The following is a 26,391-nucleotide window of genomic DNA, read 5'->3' on the forward strand; positions in this document are numbered from 1 at the left end:
CTGCTGTGCTTGTATACCAAAAGGATTATAAAATTAAACCAAAACATAAATTTCCAAAGAGTTACATGTGGATTGAAGACTGCTTTTGTGCCTTTTTTTTTTTTAATGTAATGCATTAAGAAGTTAGTAATGCCTTTTCTTGACCCATGAAAAAGAGCAAAAAGCTGTTTGCAGCTGTTTTACTTTCTGTTTGTTATGCTGCAGTTTGTCACTTGCATTCCCATCTATTTTATGTTGTCTATTCTTTTTGTTCTTGCACAACTGTTTCAGGCAGTATGCATCAATCTTGTACTTAAATGATAATGCCTACTCATTCAAGTAATAAGTTTAACTTTATATTATCTCTTTTTTTTCAATCTATCTTGACTTCTAAGAACATAAAATCTTTTCTCAACTAGATATTTAAATATATGGATTAAAAAAGATGTAACTGCAATGAATGGACTGAAGTGCTTTCAGAAGTTTCAATAAATTCCATATAATTTATAATTAAAAAGCTGCTCTTAGAATTAAATCATCTCAAGCTAAGACAGACCACACTATTTAAACATGTTTATAAAAAATTTCTAGAGTAAAAATCATACATTTTTCTTGGCATACTCATTTTATCTGTCCTCCACAAGTTCTGAACTCAGTCAATCTCAGTACTGTATGCATCCTTCACTGGAAGTTTCAAGATAAGAGACCTTACTAATATGTACGACAAATACAAATTTTAGGTGGTATAGGCACTTCATTATTAAATTCTGTCAGAATCAAAACACACACAGCTTGCTTTTGAGGCTTCAAATTTTATTGTTTTTTAGACAGCTTGCTCTGGGCAAGTTAATTAAAAAATAAACTCTCAGATGAACTAATGAAGACAGCAATCTAATAACAAACTAGGGAATATTTGAGTAAAGTGTCTCTCTCCTAGTAGGAAAACGTTTCTGAAGAACAAGGGGAAGAAAGTAGATGGGGGACAGAAGAGAGTTAATCTTCAAGCAATCTTCCCTTTCTGGTATTCCATCAATCTATTACCAAAAAGAATTTGTAGAGGATAGAGCTAGGAGAGGTTGTTTTGAATCCCTAGACCAACTTCAGCCTCAATTACCTTTGAAAGAAGTTTTGGAGCAGGATAACATTTCTGCTCCAGGTGAAAATTTAGGACAGAACCCCAGATACTAGCAATAAATTCCGTTCATATGTTTCTGGAAATGCAGCATACCCTTTTTAAACTAGATCCATAGAAGGTCTTTCAGCCTTTACCTGGCAAACAGGTTCCCAAAGGGGCTTCTGTACCTTGTGAGCCTCTCCACAGCACGTGAAGCAGCCAATAGTTCTATGCTCCTCTCTGAGGTTCACCCCTCCTGCAACTCATGTATCTGTACTTGTCTTCCTATTAATTTTTGGTTTTCTTAATTTCTACTGCTTTTCTACTTTAACTCTTTCTACCCACTTCTTGTTTTATATTCCTCTGCCACTCTCTTCCCTTTTTATTAGGTGATCCTCTTTCTCCTGTTTCCCTTCCTTTCCTTTTTTTATTTCTATTTTCCCCTAATTCATCTCTCTCTCCTATAGAACATCTTAGCCCATATTGTAAGCCCATATAATAAGTTTCAGTGATAAAGCTCTAAAACTGGAATAGGTTGGCTGTGTTGGGAAAAGCACATAACTATCTTTTAGCCCAATGGCTACTAAAAAAGATATAGGCTGAGAGGTTACAGACGTTTGTTGTATCACTTTTGAGTTCAAGTAATACTGAACTGATGTGTTAAAGAAGCCCAACACCCAACAGCACCTGGCACAAAGCCCCAGGAGATATAAAGAGCCCAGCAACAACTGTTTCAGTCCAGTAAAACTCTTCAATCACACACAAAACATGGCAATACAGATATAAGCAGTTGAGAAAGTTTTAGGCTATATAAACAAAGGCCAAACACATTTGAGACTAGTTATGTATGAGGAGCTACCTAGAGAAGAAAAATTCCATGTCACAGTGTATTTCAAAATTGGTAGAACTTATCTGGGGGGGCAGCTAATAACTGGACAATTTACATAGGATGACACATTTAATTCACGAATTACAAAACAAGCATGATGTTACACTGAGTATCAAGAATATGTAAAATCCTGTGATCTGCCTATAGCAGTCAGATTTGCTGGAAACCTAGGGATAAGAGCAGACCATTACAAATAGAAGATAAAATACATAAGCCCTTTCCTTCTTTTCAGAATAATATCATGTATAGAGAGGGCTTTTTTATTTACTTTTAAAAGCGGTAAAAATCTGGATAGAGACATAGCTGTTTGTCCAGCTATATTTCCAATTAGTTAGAAAGATGGCTTTTACAAGTTTGAAAATGTAAACATAGAATAAAATTTGGGCCGCTGTATTCATGAAATACATAGTTTACGATTCTTTGAAACAGCAGAATGTAAGCAATTAATTTCAAGGAAAAGATTCCCTGAAAAATAGGATAAAGTGAAGGAAAGGGAATCTTTGAGCATATTGTTGCTTTTTCCTGCAAGAACCTTAAAATTTAATATAAACATAATCAGAAAAAGAAAAGGAAGGACAGTAAATAGCAGTAAATATAGCATTTGTACTTTCATTATTTGTAGTAAATTAATCAAAGAAATATTAATCCACAGCACCATGGGGATGGAAAGCTATTTTCTTCAAGTATTATTTCTGTGCATAGCCAAAACCAACTTGTGCTCAGATGGAAAACACAATACCATGGGGGAAAAAGGCAATTTTTCCTTGAGAGTTTAGGTTACACAAGAAAAGCTTATCTGTTCACCCACAAAGATTCTCAGAGTGGCAGGAGGGGGAGCCCAAATACTTTACCAGGCTATTGCCAGGCCCAACACTTGAGCCATGGTAAGGCCACTCTGTACAAGCTAAAGGAGCACCGGGGCAGGCAGGAACTCAAAACAAGGATTCCCAAGAAACATTCATCAGCTTTTGTTTATGTTGGAGAAACAAAGTTGAATATAAGTAAAAGTGTTTAACAGATTTACCTTGTTTACTGACAAGTTCCTTATTGACTACACTATCCACAGAGTTACTTCATTAAATAAAGAAAAAAAAAAAGGGGAGAGGGGAGAGGGGAGAGGGGAGAGGGGAGAGGGGAGAGGGGAGAGGGGAGAGGGGAGAGGGGAGAGGGGAGAGGGGAGAGGGGAGAGGGGAGAGGGGAGAGGGGAGAGGGGAGAGGGGAGAGGGGAGAGGACAAAAGAAAACTTGAAATTTCAACTTCTCTGTGCAAATACAGTCAAGTATTTTTTAGAGGCTTACACACATACTGTTAAAGTATGTGGAAGCTGACCCCAATTACAAGGATGACTTTCAACAAGGCATGATATTAAATTTTACACAACAGTATTCAAACAAAAGGTAGCAGGTTTACAGAATCAACCAAGCCAAAAATTCAGACAAAAGGATTGACAGCAATCATTTCTTAGCCTTGAACGCAGAGCTGCCCTAAGTCTAGTTAACGCCAAGCACAGCTACAGAAGTGTAAAATTTACCAAGTGAAGCGTTAAGCCATGAACAAGAGAAGATCAAAATAAGTGCATGATACTTTTCATTTACTTCATTTGAAGTACTTAAAATGTGTGCTCCAGATTTCTATTCTTCAAAGATACTGTCACCTGAGTTGTTTCAGAGTTCATTGAATTGATGGAACTGAAACATGTTAAATAATAGAACAGGTTAGTTTGAAACTGTGGAAACCCTAAGAGCATCTGAAGGGATCAAACAACTTTATTTTCAGATTTCTCCATGGTGTGGATTATAAACCTGCTACCTTCACAAGTACCAGGACGTGAAAATAAAATGTCACAATGCCATTCTTAGGTGACCCACACAGAATGAAGGAATAAAGACAAAAGTGAATTTCATTAAGAAGAAACACCTAAGCACTTCAAGCAGTTTTTCCAAAGATTGCACAAAAATACAACAGTTCTTTTGCAGCATTAGATCAACACAGATTTAACTTCAGTAAACAGAAGAAGTGAGAAAGAAGAACGGAAAGGATCAAGAAAAGCAGGGCTGAAAGACTTCCAGTGGTCTAATCCACCACTCTGCTTCAAATCATGATTTTGTGTACCTAAATCATTCTCCTAACACATTCTCCAAGACTGGTAATGCTGGATATTCCAAAATATCTGTTATTCTTGTTATGAGCTTACTCACAACAAATCAACAAAAACAGATCTAAATTATTCTAGTCTGCATAGAAATCTTAAAAAAAAAAAAAAATCATTTTCCGGATGACTTTTATGCACTTGAAAACTCTGGTTTGCTCTGTAAACTGGTCAAAATCCTTAATTTATTCCCAAAATCTATGGGTGTTTAGCAAAAGGATGACAGATAACAAGTTTCATTATTTATGTAATAATCAGCAACACTTGCATATCTTCAGCATTTTCACAACATTTACTGTTATATAAGTAACATTTATTTATGAAATAATGAGAAACATCTGCAGCTGTTCTAAAGAATTCAATGTATGCCATTGATTAATAAAGCCCTTAATAATCCACTTTCACCTCTGAATGATCCTGAAGTAATAACATTGTACCATATAAGGTAGCAAAAGTGGATGTTTCAGATGAGGGAAGCATGGAAAAATTATCCTGTATGGGAAAATTGAATGCATCCAGAAACTGGTGCCAAGGAGTGAAGCTGGGTGGCTTAGCTTACATCCTGGATTTTAAATATAAGCTATAAATACCCATATGCACACAAAAAACATTCTGTCTGTTAGCTACTATAAGTAAAACCCTGGATTTAAAGGATCTAGTTGTATGGACACTCACTAGCAGTGCTCTGTACAACAATAAATACTTAACCAAAAGCATCACATATTTACCTGAAGTTTGGAAAACCTCATTCAGTAAAGCTTCATTTACCACCACTGAACTGACATTTCCAACAGGATGACACCAGCTCTGATAAATAGTTTGAAGCAGAAGGGTTTGAGCTCTAGTTGCTTGAAGTGTCAAATTAGGGAGCTCAAAAATGCATTCTGTTAGTGGGACATGAGCTCGCTTGGTCCTGTTTAAAATAAAAGAAAAAAAAGGAAAATCATTACTTCAGCACATAAAAATAAAAATTTTAAAACTTAGTCACAGAATATTGGAGTACAAGCAGTTAGTTTGTAAAACAGGAACTGTGTGCCTATTAGATTTCTTTTTCTAAGAGCTGATTCTACTTATACTGAAATGAAACTTGTTACATGATTTAACTTTATCTCCCTCCAGAATGTGACAGTAAAAAATCATATATTTTTATCTAATTACCTCTTGGTTTTAAAATATTTAATAAAAGCAATTCCACATGCTCCCATCAAAAATGTGCAAATATTAAGAACACCAAAAACATCCGTTCAGAAATTTAATTTTACGATTTTTTTTTTTTTTTTTAAATTTAGAAAGCTTACAGTGCTTCACTAAATGACATACGGCTAGCGACCCAAAAAACACATAGGCAATATTCATACATCAAAATACAAACAAGCCCACATTCTATATTTTGCTGACAGAGCTCATTAAGTGATTCTACTACTTTTCAATGTCTTACCTTTCAATTGGGGAGGAGCAACAGAAGGAGAAAGGTATTCGATAGGACAAAGTAAAGGACATTCATTGGGGAAATAAATTCCTCTGTGACAATATAATCCACCATCAACAAGAATGCTTTACAAAAACGATAGCAAAGTGAGTAACTTACTTTTTCTTCCTAATTTACACACTATTACCTGAAATAAAGCAACAGACTGATTTGCTACATGCAACAAAAACTAAAAAGTTTCTATCACCCTCTCAGTTTGGAGCCTTTTCTTGTATCATGTTTTTAACGTTAGCATTCTTGCCCTAATTACCTTCCACTCCACCACTGAAATGTACTTTTTGCCATTTAATGCCATTTAGCATTATTTTCTCTAATGTCCTACATGGCAGGAGGGTTGTACCTAGATGATCTTTAAGATGATCTTTGCACCAAATCTTAACCATTCTGTGATGCTATGACTCCATAAAATATAATTACTGATGCACATATTTGCTCATTCTGGAGAATCTCCTCCATTAGAAAATTTTAGGGACATGTTCAAAGCCCCTTAAAAATAAATAGTAGGTTGAACCTACTATTTAAGACACCTTAAATTAGGCAAAGCTGCTGAAGCTGCACACAAAATCCACTGGCCCTGAAAAAAGCATGCTTCACCAAAACGCTCAGGGACTGAAAATGTAAAGACATGCAGACATTCAAGGCCTCTTCAGATCAGCAAAATCAAAACCTTCCAAGGAACTCTCAGAAGCAGCCATAATACACCACACCTCCTATCTAGGCCCAAAAGAAAATGCCAGCAGCTGTATGACCGAACATACGTGAGCTAGTACTGGCTGCAGAGACTGCAGAACAGCAGCAGACCATTTGTGATGTTCAAATTCTAAAACCTTTAGCATCATGAATTGACACAAAAGTCTGATATTGAACAGATTTCTTGGACATTCTCCATCTGACTGGGAAAGTGGGCTTTAACCAAGATAACTGTGAAAAAAAAACACTTTATCACTTCTCAGACCCAGGATCACCATGCTGTAGATGAAGCAGCGGAGTAATAAAATATTCTGCTGCTAACACTTTTGGCCCATAAGCTGCAGAAGTGGCTTACGAAGTGTGGTTTGGAAATAAGCATTCTGAACATCTGAAGACATCTCTCAACCACTGTGTTGACACAGTAATACAGCTAAAGATAATGCCATCACTTGGAATTCAGACTCGGGCATAGAAGCAGTCACCTCAAGTCCCAAACAGAGCTCCTCTCTTAATTCCTTGTCAGTATCAGCAAACAGCTGGTAAGTGAAAACCATCTGCTCTGGACCAAGAGGAATTAAGCTCAGTCTTAGATACCTACCGTATAAAAAAAACATCCACACCTAAGACTGTGGCATAGAACCTTTTAAGGTAAATCAAAAGAAAACAGCACTTCTACACATAACAGAGATCCACTCATTCAAGATCTGAGGATTATAAATTTAATGTCTCTGCAGGTCGCTGTTTCTGCCCACAGCTAATAAAAGGGACATTACAATACTTCTCAGCTGTGGATGCCTACACAACAGATCAAAGTGTCAGATAAAGCCCATCCACAATAACCATTGCTCCTCACTAAAAATAAAAATATGAAAATAAAAAAACCCCTGATTCTTACGAAAGAAGGTACTCATCAAAGACTCTCAGAAACGGATGTAAATACAGATGAAGGACAAAGGACAAAGAACAAACAAAAACAGATGTTGTAACCTTCTGTAATAGCAATCAGTATTCTTTAGAATGAGGTTTTCCAACCTCATAAAGTTTGGAATCAGGACTACCTGACTCAAAAATGCTGAGAAGGAGGAGGAAACCAGCAACAAGACTGCCTCTGATTTGCAACTCATTTGAAGCTAATGACACAATTATGCTTCCAGCTTCAAATGCCATTTGCAGGAAAAAAAACATTTCATGTTTATATGGGAGAACTCAGCCTCGTGTCTGGTAGTAGAAATTTCTTTCATATGAACATAGACCTTGCCCCACAAAAAGAACAGTCTCCTGTTTGAATAAATCTCTGTCTTTGAAGTCTGAATCTACCTGTAAGTACAGCCTTTGTTGCTAGAAAAATGGAAACTCATTAGAGGCCTTTGAAAAAGAGATCTTGTATTAAGCCTTGTTTGGTTGGGTTTTTTTGGATTTTATTTGTTTTAAGAGGAGTCACAAACCCCAAACAGTGAGCTAGAAGAAGTTACGAACTACCTGTTTGGGGGAACTGTGCATGTCCCACCTGCCTCACCTGCTGACAGCCAGGTACATACACATCTTTCTGGAGTACATGACCAGACCTCATTCCAGGCTCACTTCTATCAACTGCAGCACAGTCAGTCACTAAGAGGGTAAGAAATATCTGTAAAAAAACTCCTGAAGCTCTTCCTGTTTCAGTTTGAAGTTTAAACACACTGCAAACCTTTCCTGAAAATGCTCTTCTCACAAAAAGTACAAATCATAGGAAAGGATGTATCCAAACATATTTGAATTTAGCTGGTGGAAAAAAATCCATTCTACAAAAGCATTTTTCTAAACAGAAAATTACCTAATCTGAAAATTAGGACTGCTTTAAGGAGAGATGAAACAAAACCTGAAAATAATACCAGCAATAAGTAGGGCAAATAGAGACAGATGCTGCCTGGTTTAAAAAAAAAACAAAAAAACCACCACTAAAGAAAAACACTTGACTCAGACACCCAAAAGGAATCAAAAGCCTGGAACATATTCTGACCACTTCTACCACACAAATGCACAAAAGGACAAATGATCACTGTCTTGTGGATACAATTACATAAAACACACAAATGCACAAAAGGACAAATGATCACTGTCTTGTGGATACAATTACATAAAACATGTGTCCCATTTCAGCTCCTCAGATACACAAGAAATGCTCTGTGCAAATGTACACAAATGCCTGTAGCCACTCCAAGAAAAGCTCAGGGTACCATGAAAAGGACAGGTGGAGACCACAGTTCTGAGACCTTTTCTGATGCCCATTTCAAGTGGCAATTTGAACTTGTTTTCCTAAAATTTCCTAGAGTTTAAATCCAAACTCAGTAATCTATCAATTTAAGCAAAATAGATATGCATGAGTAAAGGAGTATAAAAGGGAATTCTGTACTTAGGAAAATCCATTCCTGTGAAACAAAATGGTACACATAATAATTTATTTTAAAACTTAAGATTAGACAGACAGCATAACCCATTTCTTTTACACAGAACTGAAGTTGGAAAACAAGCTAAGCAAGTTAGGAAAGCTTTTGCAGACATTATCTGGAAATAAATGTAATGCACAGTGACATCAGATTGTTTCCTGGTATTCCTTTTTTTTTTTTTTTTTTTTTTAAGCCACGTACTGTAATCCTTTATTATTTATCTCAGTATGAAAGTACACTGCCACATTTTTCCTTTCTGGTACTTTTTCATTTTTTTACCCTTTCACACCACATGGTCACTATTTTCCCCCTTATTTCTGAATATTATTTTGCAGGATTAAAACCAAATATTTCAGAACAAAGTGTTTAAGTATTTCAGAAGATGGGTTTCCTACTGTAAAACTGGGAAGGAACAAAGATGGTAGAAAACATTTTTCAGCAAACTTCAGAATAAACATGACTCTGCTGTAAGTCCATCTAAACACATTTTTATTAACAAATTAATGTATTTCAGAGGGGATCTGAAGAGCTGTGACAATCACAGCATACAATATAGCACTGCAAAAGATTTTGTTTTAAAAGTCTGACTATTTGACTAATACATATTAGAGCTACTGTACTGACCTATGCTACATTCAAAACTTAAAAGTTTCACATAAAATTGTCCCTTAGGAGTAGTAACGACATATGAATTTTTTTTAACAATATGCAAATTCTACACTTACTGTACTTTAACAATCCCACAGGAATAAAGTCTTCTGGTCTTTTTCAGATAAGTTTGGAGGAATGGGAAGTTGAAAATAAATCCCTTTTTATAGATAAAAAAAAAATCAAGGTGGGAGAAGCACGGTACCATGTGTGCAGCAAATGTTCCTTAAAGGAAATTTTAACTAGACCCAGCTAGTGATGAAAGTATAATTATAATTCAGGATTTATTATAACAGTTTTGAAACACAAATAATGCATTTAAAAGGTCTTAAAATGTAAGTTTGCCACCAACTTGCACCTGTTAATATGGAAAATACCTCATTAATAAGGTATTGAGCTATATTTAACCAAGTTTTATGATGCAAGAGATATATTCAAGTAATAAGTCAAAATACAAGTACAAATAATTTTTCAGTAAACCAAATCAGATCTGTGTTTCCAAACTGTATCACTAAATTTGCATTAAGCAACCTCATATCAAAACTCCTTACCTTATTAAAAAAGTCGTGGAACATAGTTTGGGTCTAAAAACACTACTTAACATGCATTTTAGAACTGCAAAAACAATAGAAATAATTATTTCTCAAGTCTTTACATTCAAGAGTTAAGATGCAGTTCTGAACATATGTTCATTTAACTGAACAGGTTAAAAAACTACCAATTCAAACACTCTTCTCTAGGGGAAAATAAATCCTAACTAGCAGGATAGGCTACTCATTAAAGCTGAACTTGGAAATGTTCCAGAATAAATTTAAGGAAATATGAACAAGCAAGTCTTGCTGTGTAGTGGCATGGAGTGAAAATGAATCTGTCCTAATTAAATGATTTTTAAATACACTTTGGTTGTACCCAGTTTGCTGACAAACTGTAATACAGACTTGCTGAAATATTTGAATAAATCTGGCATATCATTAAAGAAAATAGTTTTCTTTGCTGTTTTTGACAAAAACATGAATTGGTCCTTATTATACAGCATGCATAGGCACCAATGTAACCAATCCATGTAAGTTCACAGGCCCATTATGAAATATTTTCAGTTTGTAGACTTTAGGAACAGCAACTCATTCTTGTAAAATCAACACCTCAGAGTGATTGAAAGAATATAGTGGTGAACAGCTGGGTACAGAGGTTTATACAGAGTCCCCAACTGCAAAGCTGGAACCTGCAAAATGTTCAAAAAAATTTGATTTTTGTTATTACTCATATCCTGTACAGTAAAATACGATTAGTTCATTCTTTCCAAAATAACAAAACCAGTAACCTGCTTGCTACTAGGACCTAGCAATTGTGCCTTAGAAGAACCTGAATGTAATTTAAATGCCCAAATTATTTTGGTCAAAATTTATACACCTTTCCTCTTCAGGAACCATAAAGTCTTAGCTGGATTTATAAGACATGAGCAAAGGCTTCATCAACATACCTACAACAAATCTGTATTTCTACTTAATCTGATGTTTCATATCTAATTTAAAAAAATGAAAACTTTGATCCTTTTTCTTAACATTTAAGTAACTATTATTATTGTAAAGGAAACAATGTCTAGCTCCTTAATGACAAATATCAAACCTATGAAGGAAACATGTAGGAAAGGAAACAGAAGAATTATTGTTTGAAATGCCAAAATGAAGTCACTCCTATACACAAAAAAACCCAAACATATCACATGTCCACATATACTAACATGATTTTCAAGTATTCAGAGAGCAACATACAATTACTCACGCTAGAGGACCAAGTTAGTTACTATTAAAAAAACCTTCAACAATTAAACTTGCTTTAGAACACTTAATTCCAAAAGCACCTCTGAGACTGATGCCTTCAAATTCTGCTCTTCTATAGACTTCACTAAAGGCTGCCTGGTATCTTACATCGTCTTTGACATATGGGAATTTTCAGGAGCTGCACCTGCCTTAGCCTCTTACTTGTAGGAAACACTGTTAATTATACATTTTTTTACAAGGGAGAAAACAACGAACTCAAAGGTTCGCCAATTTTTTCTTTTCTTCAGTAAATGAAAATATTAACTTGATATTTCTGAAAATTTTAGATATGTGATTAGAAGAGAAAAATGCTATCATTTTAAAATTGACTTCTGTATAGATTTTTTAACATCAGTTCTGAAATATAAGTTGTCAGTGAAGAAAACATTCTTGCAAAGTGTTCAGTTCCATGCAAACTTTAAAAAAATCCCCACAGATTTTTTTGAAACAATTGTGAAAGCAAAACAATATAGGCAGAGTACAAACTTTAATATGGCTTAGAAAATGAATAGAGGCTATCCAGTATGTGTTTTAATGGAAAAATAAAACTCAGCTTTATACAGCATACCAAAAATGAATGGATACTACAAGAACAAAAATCATGAAATAATTAAAAAAATTATCTAAAAGGAAGAAACCTTGAAAAAAAATCCCTTTAAAGCAAAGAACGCAGAAGCCTGGACATGTTAGAAACTCTAAACTTGGGTTGTTTTTAAAATAATTTTATTCATCTTGTCCCATCTGGACATTAAACTTATGACCATTACATTAAAAATTATGACTGTATATGCAAATAATAATGCTGGTTTGTGAAGCAGCAAGAAGTGAGAAACAGTGACCTGTGCTATGAGACAGCATGAGAAGAAAGTGTGCAAGAAAAAACAAACATGTGGAATGCGAAGGTGGGAAAGTTTTAATTTCCCCCAACATGATCTGAGCCTTACTAAGCATCAGATCAGTCTCTTTTTTACCTGCAGATTAAATGTTTCAGACAGCAGGCAAGAAAGCAGTCTATGATCACTTCTAGCTTGGTCATTGCCTATGTGCCTCTAAGTGCAACAGATCTGAACTAAAAATTTATTGATACCAACAAGGAATTGGGGGTTTTCAGTCTAATTTTCGGACACATGATAAACTAAGGGGGCTGTTGAAATGGCAATGCAGGAACATCTTAAACCTGCAGTTGCATTAGAGAAACATATTTAGGATGTTTAGATCGAATTCAGCTTACTGACTCATCACTGGGACAGATGCTAGGGATCTGAACTGCCATCAAACTGCAAGTGAACATCAGTGACTAACTGCTGTTTCTTTCTTTGTGAAAATCTCTTTTCTAAGCACTTGTCTCCAGAATTAGTCATCAAAGTGATATGATATATATTTTAATATATAAAATAATAAAATTACAACTTCCCTGCTCTGAGGAGACAACAAGCAGACCTCAGTCTTCTTTACGTATTTAAGTTTTTGATGTGCGTAAACCATACATATTAAGCATACAGTTACATCTTTAAAGAACTCCACAAGGTGTGGGGTGGAGATCTGGAAAAAAAAGGGGTAAGAAAATTTCCTCATGGAATGCCCTCAATGTGAATTCAAGACTTTTTAAATTATTTACACTTTAAATTTTCTTTACATTTACACTTTCTTTACTTCTGGGAGAAGGTCTAACTTTTTTACTTGGATCTAGGAATCCTCCTGTTATTGATGGTGGGTGTTACTGAGAACAAGGGAAGGGATATGACAGCTGCATTATGTTCCACAAGATCCAAATATAAAGACATGAGAAAAATCAGCATTCATTACAGCGGCCAAAAATCAAAATGTATTACAAATTTAAAAAAAGACAGAAGCGGGTCTGGAAAGAAGCAGGGACATTCAATAGGGAATCACTGGCTTAATGAAAGTAGTGCAAAGGGAATCGATCATGTAAAAAGCAGGGAACTTTTACACCTACATTTTAATTGTGCCTTGTATCTTTTCCTGAGAAAGAGATCCTAAATGAAAAAGCAGCAATGCCAAACTAAATGCCAGCCACCATTATCATTTATCTTGCAGGTAAATATTAGTTGTGGGTGGGGCACAAGAAGGATACAGCTGAAACTTGCTGATGCTGCAACTAAACAGCTGCAGATGACAAAAACCACCAGAGGTGACCAGGTAAAAATTGCCATGGCCATAAACCTCCAAACCACAAAGATCTGTGTGTATTAAAACAAAGGAAGCATTACTCTTTCTTATAGCTTTTATAAATCCAGTACCATTGCTTTGGACACCAGAGTGTATCCAATCTCAGGAGTCACCGGGGTGGTTCAGGGTTTGGGGAACTGGCTTCCCACAGCACAGCCTGCTTTACTGTCTAGGGAAGTAACCCCATCCTCTCCTCCTTCCCCCTCCACACAATCCCAGAAGCAGCAGAAACAGCCATTAAATCAATCCTCTAAATCTGCCACACAGAACCATTTGGTTGCCATTAGCAGGTAAAACAGGGAGCCAGAAGGGCTCAAACATGCTGGTGCTCAGTGAAGAAAACTGCACTGACAAACCCAGTTCAAAGGTCTTCTTGGGAACTAACACAGTTTCAAATTCCTTGCTAAGGATTTAAGAGCTGAACACAACCCTAACTTCAAGTAAACACTAACAATTGATCTCAGTAAAAAAAATTGTCCAAAAAGGTAACTGGATTATGACTTGGGGGCTTCTGTGAATTTCTTCCACTAAAAACTTTTGCATGCTCTTTATTTTCTTTCACAAATAGATAAAATATTTTGGTGGGAAAAAATTTCTCTCATTTACACTGAGAGAAAAAAGGTTACTTGAAATTCTGGCAAAATTTTTATAGCTAGTCAGAGCAGTAAGAAGGTACATGTCTGCATTAGCGAAACAAAATTAGTATTTGAACAAGATTATTGCCCTAAATGGAGATGTCACAAACAAAATACACAGGAGTAAAAAAACAAAGCTGTACTTCTGTATGTGAATACTCAGAAAGGTAAATCACAATGTTTGGAGTTGGAAGAGCGACCTTTAAATCCAACCGTGCTGCTAAAAAAATGGACTTAACTCTGTGCCTTACAGTACCTCAAAAGCCAATTTCACTGTCCTTTAAGAGAGAAGTTACAGCATTAAAGAGAAGCTGCTGGAAATGGAAGCAAGTTTTGTTTTCTGATTAGCAGAAAAGCCTTTAATGTAGCAAAGGCTGGATCAAGGGTGTCTTCAACAGCAAGGACATGAATGGACAAGGTGTGCTAATGGTTCACATGTATACACTGCATAACTGCAGAAAGAGTACAAAGACTTTAAAATTATTATTTTGTGGCCTCATTAAGTATCAACCTCAAAAGAATTTTAAAGGCTATCAAATGCTATTTAAAGCAAAACATCAAATCTCAGTAAATGTCTAATACTTTATACTTCAAAGACTAAAATTATTGTTAAACCTAAATTTACCATCTTTAAGCATTGACTCTGGCATTTCTTTACACCATTCATTCCTCAAAAATAATAGAAGCTTTGAAGCAGCTTCTATGGCTATAGTTTTCCTGTGTTCAGTTTTGATCTATCCACTGTGTCTCATAACATCTATTTAATTAACTAAAAACTTCACAAGTCCTAGTGAGTCTTCAAGACCATCAAAAATATCACACACACACATAATGAAGATATTGTCAGTAAAACACATCAAAAAGATATTTTCTTGTATTATATATATGCACAGCCAAATCCAGCATGTATGCAAAATCAAAGATATACAAGTACTTTTGGAGCAACAGATTACATCAGTGACATTATAAAAGTCCCATTTCCATTTGCTCATTTAAAATATGAAAGTCAGGTTCTTGATTCTCTCATTCTCCCTGCATATTTCTTCATTATCAAATAAATATTCTAACCATGTTTACCAAATATTTCCTTGTATTCAATTGTTCATTTTGGAATCAGCCATTAAACTCAAAGAAAAAACTAACTAAACACCAACAAAGAAAATAATCATACTGGCTTTTGTTTAAAAAGAGAAAAAAAAATCTAATCAATCGAAAAATGAATTCACAATTTTTGTAGTGGTGTATGAACTAACACAATCCTTTCCATTTCTTGCACTGATGTCCGAAGTATCTACAACAGGTATAATGATTTCCAAATCTGATAAACAAGTTTTATTCTCACAATCTACTATTTAAGAGCTTCATATCCCACCTGAGCCTGCCTTTACTTGTTCTCTTTTTTGGTGTTTGTTCAAATGGCCCTCTAACATCCCAAACACACTGTGCTAAAAATATAGTTCAGAAACTGGGAGCTGGTGTCCTTTAGAAGATTAAAACAATGAAAAATAGACAACGTTTACCAAACATACAGGCCCAAATGGAGATCCACATGTTTGCATGCATTCAACACTGTACCTCAGAACTCATTCAATGCTGTTCCTCAGTATGTACCCCTGACAGGTTACGTTAACTTCCTTTAAAAGGCATTGCTAAAGAAACAGTAATAAAGAACAAGCATGAGGAGGATACAGCAAAACGATACCGGACACAGGACAGTATGTTTTTTCCACCTAGAGATGAACACAGGTGCAGTAAAGATGCTAAGGTATTATGGACAGCTGAACATTCACATGAGCCTGTATATTGACTCAAATGATTACCTGAGTCAAGATAAGTAGCTTGTTTTTTAGCAAAATGTTTGCAGTCACCAATTGTCATGGTTATGAGCTTCAAATGAGAGTCACATTAATGTGCTTGTAAGAATAGGTGCATAATTTAACTCTCATTTCTGGTATTCCACTTCAGGTGGAAGTGATGCCTACCACTTGAGAGTAAAGCTCTGTAGAGTCAAAAAAACATATGCTACAGCTTGGCCAGCAACATGACAATATAAAAAGATAAACAAAATCAGCAATTCTATATAGCTTAATCAACAAGCATATAGCTTATTCAAGAAGTAAATACACAGCTTTGGTGAAGGTGGATTATTTGGTACACAATGGTGAATAATCCAATATAGTTCCCTGTGGAACTATTTTAAGTCCTAATAAATGAAAGGTCATTTTTATTTTGAAGTTATTGTATTTAATGACTACAAGTTCTTAAAACAGTGCTTTGAATCCCATCAACTCCCATGGCATTACATTACAAAGAAGATGCAAAGAAAAAGCTGAAAGGTAAGTGGGGAAGGATACAGGTAAGAAAGCAACTGCAACACTAAAATACAGTTCTTCCGAATTCCGTGTGATAACCAACATTTGACTGGGGCTGGCTGGCAGAATGACACCAAAATCAGTTTCAGGGTGCAAGTTTCAGGCATCCCTGTTTGCCAGCTATGGAGGCTGAGTGCTGGCTCCAGTAATGGTCTGTGCTGTGCGTACTGTTGACCTGTTGGCTTGCCCTCTGCCAGCCTCAGGCCAGGGCAGCTGGCACTTTCTCAAACAGTGCTGAAGGGATCGAGCATGTCAGAAGCTGTCCTCAGTCTGAAGCCTCAATAAATGTCCTTCTCTGATCTGATTTTACTTTTTTTCTGCCTTTTGGGAGTGGGAAGGAAAGGTACCAGTAGATATGTGTACATGAATTAAGACACGAGAAAACACCAAGCCTCAGGGTCACAGATGGGTTTCTAGCAATGTCTTATTCAGCAGCAGTGATGCCAGCACAGTGACGGTATTTCTCTTCATAATTCCCAGATCCACTTGGAGGCAGAAAAAAAACCCCACCAAACTGCAGATAAAATTCTGGAGAAACAAGTGACAAACTTTGTGTGAAGAACTGCCACCCATGCATCTTTCTAACCAGAATCTCCATGGGTAAAGCCTCATAGCAGAGTATCACTGAAAATCCTAACAGGACCTTTGATAGAGATAGTGTTACCACTAAGAGAAACAGAATTTCTAAATACATCCAGTGCAAAAGAAATATATATCAGAGATTCAGTTTTTCTTTAGGATCTATGCTATATAGCAGCATTTCAGCTTTAAGATTGGGTTTTTAATACCTGTCACCAGTCTCTAATCAAAATGCAGCTTCAACCCTGAAAATCCTTCACATTTTGAAATACCATTTTCTTGTTTCTAGTATAAATGCCAGCAAATCCTGATGGCAACACTTGGAAAAATCAGGATTAACCATTCACCATGTGCAATCACTTTCCTTTGACAGATATTAGTTAATAAGCTTAATTTACTTTTGCTGAAGAGACTTGACAATTAATTAGTCTAAATAACAACACTGGAAATACTCCTCATGACTTCCCTTTAGTGTCAACTCAGTTGAATTTCGTCCTCGTGGACAATACTTAACAATACAACTGCTTCCAATTTACACTGATTATAAGCACACTTCTAAGAGATTTGCTGAATGCTGCCTGCCACATCTGCTGAGAAACAGTAACATTTGATCTGGACTTGATTTTTTAAAAAAATTAAACTTGAGGTTTGCAACTGAAGTTAATTTGTTGTTACACTAATCAAGCTGCAAGTCATGTACTCAGACTGCAAAACCTCTCCTGCTCCAAGTGATTTTCTTGGTAGCCAACAACAGCTCTTTCCAGAACAGTGCAGCTGAAAAGTGTCTCAAAATGTTCTTGTTGAAACTTAAAATGTTTGTAGCACTGCAGATTAGAAATGTTCCACAGAAGTTCCTTAGGCATCTTCATTCTTATACACAAGCATAACCCCCTTGAATGTGTATAAAGCAAGATACGTTAAATCAATGAAAAGTACTTCTGCTGAAGCTGTTGTATCACCTTACATTACTGTTTACAATATGCTACACTACATTGACACATCTGCTCCTCAAACACTAAGAGGCACAGTAAATGAAACTTCTGAAAGTGTCAGCCACTGCTCACCTAATGTCCTATCAAAACCAGCTACCAGCAAATTAATTTTAAAAAAATGTGATTTAGCATTATGTTCTTTGATACATTTTCTAGGCAATAGCAGAGAAGTGGACAACGCTGAAGCAATCCAGCACACTCCTGCGCTGTTCTGACTGTTCCCATGTGAGGCAGTACTACACACGCACCTCTGCAGAACCCAGGAGAATGATTGTTGTGTTCTGCTTCTGCACAACCCTTATCACTGGCATATCTCAGTAGTTCAAACAGGTTTTAACATGTGCCAGATCTAAGCGGCACAATGCTGAGGTGGCTGAAACTCCCCTGTCCCGTACACTGAAGGCATCTGTTCAGGCATTCAACCCCAGATCTTTTCTGTTTTGAAGAATATTCCAAATTTTCATCTGGCAGTTAAATTCAATTACTGACATAATAGTCACAACTGAATGCTACCAAATGAATTTCATGTGTTTTTAACCTGCTCCTGCTTCTGACCAAAGAAACAAGCATGCCCCTCAACGGCCCATGTGAAATGCAATCCACACCCAATCTAAATTGACATTGCTCTTGATCTACTGTGACTAGCCAGTAAAACAGGCTGCCAAAATCAAGACCTAAGTGTCAATTTATGGAAAAACTTCCTAGATTTATGATCTAATGCTCACAGTTTGTGGATAGTTGGCTCTGTGTTACCTGCCAGTAGGAACTGCTTGACTCTTACTAGCACAATTGGACTAAACATCATGACCGCTAAATCTCATGACTCAAGCTCACAAAACTACTATGATTTCTAGTCCTAAACAGATTACTCCACTGGACATGCCTGCAAAGATGTTTTAATCAAAATAGTAGCAAAAAACAGACAGTTCACCTGATCCCCCATTTTACTTCTAATCATCTCTTCAGTGAGCATCAAATCCTGAAATCTCCTACTCTAAGTAGTACCTTGTTGGCAAAGGCCGCATCAACAAAACCTAATTTCCTTGCTGAATAATTTCTTACTGTGTAAGAAGCCAGATCTTCATCTACCACTCTGCTTGCAGATCAACATGAATTGCTCTCACCCTTGTCAATTTATGGGGATACCATTAAATGCACACGGTATTTACAAGATGACCCCTGAAGCAAACATGAGCAGGTGCATATCCTGTCTAGAACCTATAATGACCTTACTCAATTGTTTAATGAGTCTAAGAATTAATTCTAGAAATAAGAATACAATTGTATGGCATACCAGGTACACAGCTTTGATTAAGAGAGGGATGCCTTCTAAGGGGACACATGATGGAAGAAAATGGAAGTAAAGCTATATAAAAATACAAAAACCTTTACAATAACAAAATTTTGAGCAAAAGCCTACCCAGTATTAACGAGGGAGTTAGAGTCCTCGGGTTTTCTAATGTTAATATCAAAGCTAGAAAACAGAAGAGAAACTAAATTGCGTGTACAAAGCAACTACTTCACAACTACACCATGACAAAATCAAAATAAAAGTGAGGAAAGTCAGGTAAGAAAACAAAATGCTGATGTTCAGGTTGGTGGCAAAGTATATTTCTCAAAATCTTTGCATAATAGTTAGCCAAAAGGCAGTTATAACCCTATAACCAATCTACTCTAAATGTAGCAGGTTCTAAGAACACAGTAAATGTTTACCTTTACAGTTAAATCTGTGTTGAAACATTAAGCACAGCTATGCTATATAAATGTTCTTGAGAGTTCATAAAAAGAGCCTGCAGAAAATACACATATTCATTCCATGCAGAGAGCACTGCATCTAAATTTTCTAAGTGATCTTTCAGAACTATAAGTGCATATATTTATAAAATAGCTATGTCAGGTCTGTAATTCACAGCTTTCACCAGTGAAATAAGTGACAGATCTCTGGACAGTTGAGGTGCCCAGCATGTGATACATGTGACCGCCTTTAACAGCTAAGCAAATTTTAAACTTTTGTCAGCTTTTGTCATTAATGATTAGTACTTCAATAAAAACACTGAAGAAATAAAACTACAGTGCCAACACAAATCAAATCTCCTGTTACCAAAAATCCTTCTTCATCAGCAAGATGAATCTTGATGGAGACTAGCACACTACATGTATTTAAACTGAAATTTATTTCTTAAGACAATCTGCAGAGAACAGCTCAAAAGAAAAAATCTTCACAGAAATTTTATCTATTAAGCATCTCAAAGACTTTTCTTTGTTTACTAATAATTGAGATCTAATTGCAAGTTTCTATTCAAGATTTTTGTTCTGACCGAGTAAAAACTCAAGAACAATCAATTAAATGCTCTGTAGTCTCTAATAATTCAAGTGCAGACCATGAAGTCCTAGATAATAATCTACCCAGCAAGCCCTCAACCTCTTTATAAAAGGTTAATTCACACATTCAAACTTAACATGACTAGCTACTAGTCAACTCTGTACTGGTGCTTCCTTGAAAGCAGCAAACCAGCAGGTATTGCTCTGGTATCCATATAATAAAGTGCGGACTCACTATCAAGGAAACAGATCTCTTCAAAGTAGACTACAGGACCAAGAAGCTGAACAGAAAGGAATCAGGGATAATGATGTTACCCTCATTTATAACCTTACTCTACCAGAGCTCAGAGTCTCAAAATCTGTCACAGGTAGAGACAGTAAGTCTGCAGATCTGATAAAGAAAAACAAAAACACAGGCCTGGAACACTTGTTTAGAGAAGAAAGCTTTAGAAAAACAATAGAATAACACACCTAACTAGACTGATATCTAACTCAAAATATAGAGAGGACACTTCACTATCAATCAGATACAAGAAAAATAAAAGGAAGGCGATTACGAATCCATATTCCGTACTGTTAGTTTAGCACTCTTCAGAAGTACAATCAAGTGGCATCTCAGAACTGAGATAGAAGTTTGTAATACTGGAGTGTCTCATACCAGATTACCTCATCTGTTACCACAGACATTGAAGCCAAAAGAATAAAAGAAAATCAGCTAATTCCTCTCAAGATTTCTGTTTAACAATAAACATTCTTGTCATTCACTCTAGGCTTTTAACCATATTCTGCTAATTCTCAGTTGGTTTTAGACATCGTCCTGAAAGCTCTGAAAGCTGCTTTACAATCTGGCATGCAACACAACATAAAGCAGTTGTAAAATATTGACATTAACATTGTATTTTGCATCTTGTTACGCTTGACAAAAACAAAAGACCAGATGGTTTGTACTTTCCAATAAAAACAGATTAGCTATGCAATTTAAAAGATGTCCAAGACTTAGTTAACTAGTGAGTCTGAGCACATTTCTTTTATACAAAGAAAGTGTACTAACTGAAATTTAAAAAGACATCAATCAAATAGGTAAACAGCACTTTACAGCCATTTATGGTTATTTACTGGAATTTACTGGGCTGATGTTGCAGAAATTTGATCTGTTAAAATGTCCTGCCAATGTTTATCAACTAGTTTTTAAAAATTAATATTACTACAGTATTTTATACACTGTATATAACAGTAATTTTGAGATTATTTTACTGCAACTAGAAAAGAAACCTATTCTACTGATTTATGTCAGAAATAAAGCTGAGATTTTCACTGCTAACTCAAAACATACTACCTAAGGGATTCCATAACAGTTCATAAAATGTCTTTGTTTTTAAAAGGTATGGTCTGTGGTATGTATTTTCTACAAAGAAATAGAAGAACACATGTAGCATCAGACGTGTGTACTTTAAGAAACTCTGGAATGTGAAATCCACAAATCCAAATAAAGCAGGTGGTATAATTTGGGAGGGAGGACTGAGTTTAAGTTTAATGACATTACCAGGTTATCCTAGCAGACTAATTCTCACTCACTGCATGACTTCAATGAAGCTCTCAGTCCTCATGCTGATTTCGATTTAGTTGAAGTGCTATTTGATGCATTTCATCTGGAGTTTTATTCACTTCAAACTACACTTCATTTAACCAGGCTGCTGCTGTACTCATTTGTTTTTCTACTTTATTACTCACAAATTGGTGTTGCTTAGTTTAGATAAATTGTTGGACTAAGTTCATTTTATAAAGATTTTATTTCATTAATAAATAAATAAGCCATAGAAAGAGATCATATCACAGGAAAAAAGTGAGAAAGCCGTCAAAACACACTACACCAAAGTACTACAGTAAGTGTTGGTCTAGCAATATCTTCTAATAAATGCCAATAGACTATTTGTTGTTTTAAGGCAGGACCATTCCCCTGCCTCCACTCCCCAAAACTACAGCTCTTTCCAGCTGGGCATGCATGGTAATACAATGTGTTTTTAGAAGAGAGACAAAGAATGTGAGAGAGGCAGATTACATGAGAGAATCCAAGAATGCATGAGAGAGAGAATGTAAGGGCAAGACCAGGAACACAAGACAGAGGGAGGGCAAGTGTGAAAAAGCGCACAAGGAAAAGCACAAGAAACCAAGCGTGAGCGAGAAACCAAGCGTGAGCGAGAAACCAAGAGATGGAGCACAGCAAGCACAAGCACACGCAGAAGAGCACAAGCACACTCATGAGAAAGCAGCAGCACTTGAATACCACGAACTTGTCAGATGACAGATTTATTTAAAAATTTATCCCTAAAATAATTTTTTTATTTTGCACAACTAAACATAGGGTTTACAATATAGCAAAGAAATTTAAGTTTGCCATTCAACACGGATTTATTAATGCAGTTTGCTAACCAGGATTACTAACCAGAGCTTAATGTTAGATGTCAGATAACATAAGGAAAGGCTGTCAGTTGTAAAGCCCTGAAGTACTCTGATTAGTGCTGATTACAGAGTATCCCGGAAACTTTTTTTTTTTTTAGCAAAATGTTGTAACACAACAGCAACTAATTCTAAGCCATTAATACTTTTGAAAAAATATTGATAGAAAATATGACAAAGTTAGGCTGCTACCACCTGGTGGTGTGCTGATAACGCTAAAAACCCATTTACATTTAACAAGGTATCACAGCTTGTGAAAGAAAAATTAGCATATTCTTTACATGACGCTAAGAACAATCATAGAAGCAGACTTTTTTTGTATAATCCATTAATGTTTCACAAGTAAATGTATCTTACAAATTAGGTATTCATCACAATGTTTGAAGCCAAATTATTTAACCATTAACACACTTTTTCACTATCTTGTCACTTCATACAAAATTTTTTTGCATGGATTTAGTCATAAAGTAGTATTAGAGACAGCTACTGCTCAAAATGAGGGACAAAGAAAACTCTATGTCCAAAAATGTCAAAAATATTGTCAAAATGGATTTTCCTGGAAACAGTCTTTATAAATGCAACCTATCAATATAAACTATTACACACTGACATTTATGATCACAAGATTTGAACTGTAGAGATAAATTTAAATACTGATTTTAGATTGCATTTAAGGCTAAAAAAAATTATCATTTATACAGCACATTTCATAATTAAAGCACAGAATTGTTTTCAGAAGAAAAATATTTGTATTTAACACCTGAACTACTACAAACAGTTTAAATATCCCATCACAGTGTTGAAACCCTTCCAACCGTAATGAGAAACAAATAAAAGTGTGGTAGAAACACTGTGGGTTTGGTATGCTTGGGAGTTTTACCCCCAGTTCGTTGCTTTTTATTTGGTCCAGTTTAAAAAAGAAAAAGCCAACCTACTCAGTTAAAACATCAAGCTTCCCATCAGTATGTAACTTCAGCTTGTGTATCAGCTCAAGAAAGAATGGCAATTGGTTCCAGAAACCTACAAGGTCTAGAAGAAAGCCATTTACCACAGGGCTTCTGTAACACAGAATATGCAGAGCTGGAAGGGACCCACAAGGAGCATGGATCTCAAGTGATGGCCCATAGAGGGACTGAACCCGTGACCTTGGTGTCATTAGCAGCACACTCCAGTTCCCTCAGCCAAACAAGGGTCTACAACACTCATTGACAGCTGTTCTTACCAAGAGACCTCTGAACGATAACAGCAGAACATGACAGAGGAGACAGAGATGTTTAGGGGTATGCACAAAGCTTGGCATTTTTAAATCCCTCATTAAAAATGCACAGGTAGCTGTGTACATGACTTAAACACACCATATAGGCTTAATGCTCACCAGTATTTGGGGAACTTGATCAGCTTGCCGTAAACAGCGGTACTGAATGAGGGGATAACTGGAACAGGGATGCAGTACAATCCTTTACTGTCCAAAGAGGTCAATGCTGCTTGAAAACCAAATATCTGGAACAAATTCAGTTGGTCAAATGGTATATTATTACATGATCAGATTACTTTCAAGATATAACAATCTATGTATTTGTAAGTACACTTAGTAAATAATAAATTGTATATTATTTTTAGATAAATCCTTTTCCCCAAACTTAAATATAGCTGCAAAAATCTACCTCAAATAATACCCTAGAAAGACATGCAAAAATATTTTCTTCACTCAAAAAGTGTTAACTATGGTCTGCTAAATTTCAAAGAATGCTGGATTACAATTTTTCCATTCAAATACTTTGTATCTTTTAAACTTGCAGATTACATACTGCCTTTCATACAAAGTAAAATCACTTTGTGTAATTATAACAACATTGGTATAAAAGGACTGGTATTTAAGGAAATTAGAAGCTTCCCTTCAAAGCTTTTTTTCTTAATAAGAGCCTGGCTAAAGAAAGATTCATCACAAGAATTCTTTATGATTTTTCCCCATAATATGGCAAACAAACTGTTGTAGTTGTCTTTCAACATGCTGTACCCCTATTCACAAGAACAGAACAATTCAGCCACTATTAAAGCTAGCAAATAAACCCTTTAAAACCCAAAGCTGATGTCGAAATTTTGCTACTAAAACATTTTCTGAAGAGAAAAAAAATCCTCTCAAACCAAAAAACATACAGATGACTTGCAGTGCTGCAATTCCAATCACATTCAATGTGGCAGAGGATAAACATGTCACCCAGAAAACTGAAAGCTTGCTATGCAAATCTGAAACACGTTTTCTCGTATGCAGATAATTAAGATTTAAATAACTAAATTCTTACTGAAATAGAATATCATGGAAGTAAATAGGTAACCGAGAAATTGATTAAAATCAACAGTAGTAGCATTAAATATTTATATTTTAGTAGCACCCAAAAGGTTTCAAACATCCTAAGCACATACTAGCAGGCTGGAAAGGCCTGCTTTAAAACTCCTCCTTAGAGCAGATGGCAACTGAACCATCTCAAAACAATTTTCCATATTTTAAGCTTCACCCAGCCTCACAATAAGCTCCTCTCACATAATGCTCTCTTTACCTGAGAACATTCAGAGATCTGTCCTCTTAAAATGAAAAACAATTCAATTGTCTGTTAACAGTTTTTGATTGCATATCAAACGTGATGGTTTTGCTCTATCAATACTACTAGTAGTGACAGCTTTTCCTAACTTCCCATCCAGTTTGTAAGTGTATTTTGCAGCAATCTACAAATCATAGGAGCATTATGTCAGATGAGGAAAAAGGTTTCTTTCTGAATAATTTTAACTCGATCATGTCACAAGGACCTTGGGGCTTCATTTTGCAGCTTCCTCATATGAAGCGCTCAGCACATATAACAAAACAAAACAAAACAAAACACTTCTGGCTCCAGTCAGCAATCCCAAACAGCAACGTTCTGTGAAAAGTGTTTACTCCATGGCCTTTCAGATTAGCTGAAAACATTCTTACAGGACACCTGCTAACACTCAGGACTAACTAAACGTGTACGACCTTTTTCTCAGCACACATCTCAAGGCCTCCTTTACCTTCAGGTAGCAGTGTGAGTAACAGTAATGAAGCAGGTTGTCGGACGGCTGGCCGAGGCTGCTGACCACATGCACCAGTTGCTCAGCATACATGGGCACCGAGTGCTCCAGGTTCACCTTATCCACCAAAATTCGGATGGAAGGTAGAGGCCGCAGGGGCTGGAAACTTGTGGCATTTAACAGTCCACTTAAGTTCTAGGGCAGGGAGGAAAAAATATGTAATAATTATAGCACATGTATATTATCTATCATATCTATATGTTCTTACCTAAACACGCAAGGAAATCTACATGAAATAAACGATAGATACTGTGGTATTATACTCTAAATCCTCCAATCTTTCCAAAATATTTTCTTCGAAGTTTAAAATATCAACTTTTTGTCTGGAAGTGTCTTGGGTGCAGGTGTCCAGGTGCTGGTGGTGCAGGGGCAGCCTCAATGAGGGGACACCAGGGGCTGTCTTGGGCCAGGTTCAGCCTGCTCCAGCCAGTGCTGGAGCCCCACCACAGGGCACAGCTGAGCTCCTCAGCCAAGCTGCGGGCACCTCTGTGCAAACTGGTTTAAGAATTGGCAAAAATGCCACACAGGCTGCAAA

The 26,391-nt window shown here is 36.1% G+C and overlaps 1 protein-coding gene across 8 annotated transcripts in view; it reads right to left on the reverse strand.

Annotated features, from left to right (window-relative positions):
* The window catches only part of VPS13B (vacuolar protein sorting 13 homolog B), a 428,881-nt gene that overhangs the window by 329,318 nt on the left and 73,172 nt on the right, over positions 1–26,391 (reverse strand). For all 8 annotated transcript variants that reach the window (XM_040076409.1, XM_040076406.1, XM_040076434.1 and 5 more), the window contains 3 exons: positions 25,797–25,991; positions 24,127–24,251; positions 4,860–5,044 (listed from right to left, as the gene is read on the reverse strand). In XM_040076409.1, the coding sequence (XP_039932343.1) occupies positions 4,860–5,044; positions 24,127–24,251; positions 25,797–25,991 (505 nt within the window). The remainder of the gene's footprint in view (positions 1–4,859; positions 5,045–24,126; positions 24,252–25,796; positions 25,992–26,391) is intronic.

This window comes from Hirundo rustica, chromosome 1 (genome assembly GCF_015227805.2).
Source record: "Hirundo rustica isolate bHirRus1 chromosome 1, bHirRus1.pri.v3, whole genome shotgun sequence".
Classification (NCBI taxonomy): domain Eukaryota; kingdom Metazoa; phylum Chordata; class Aves; order Passeriformes; family Hirundinidae; genus Hirundo; species Hirundo rustica.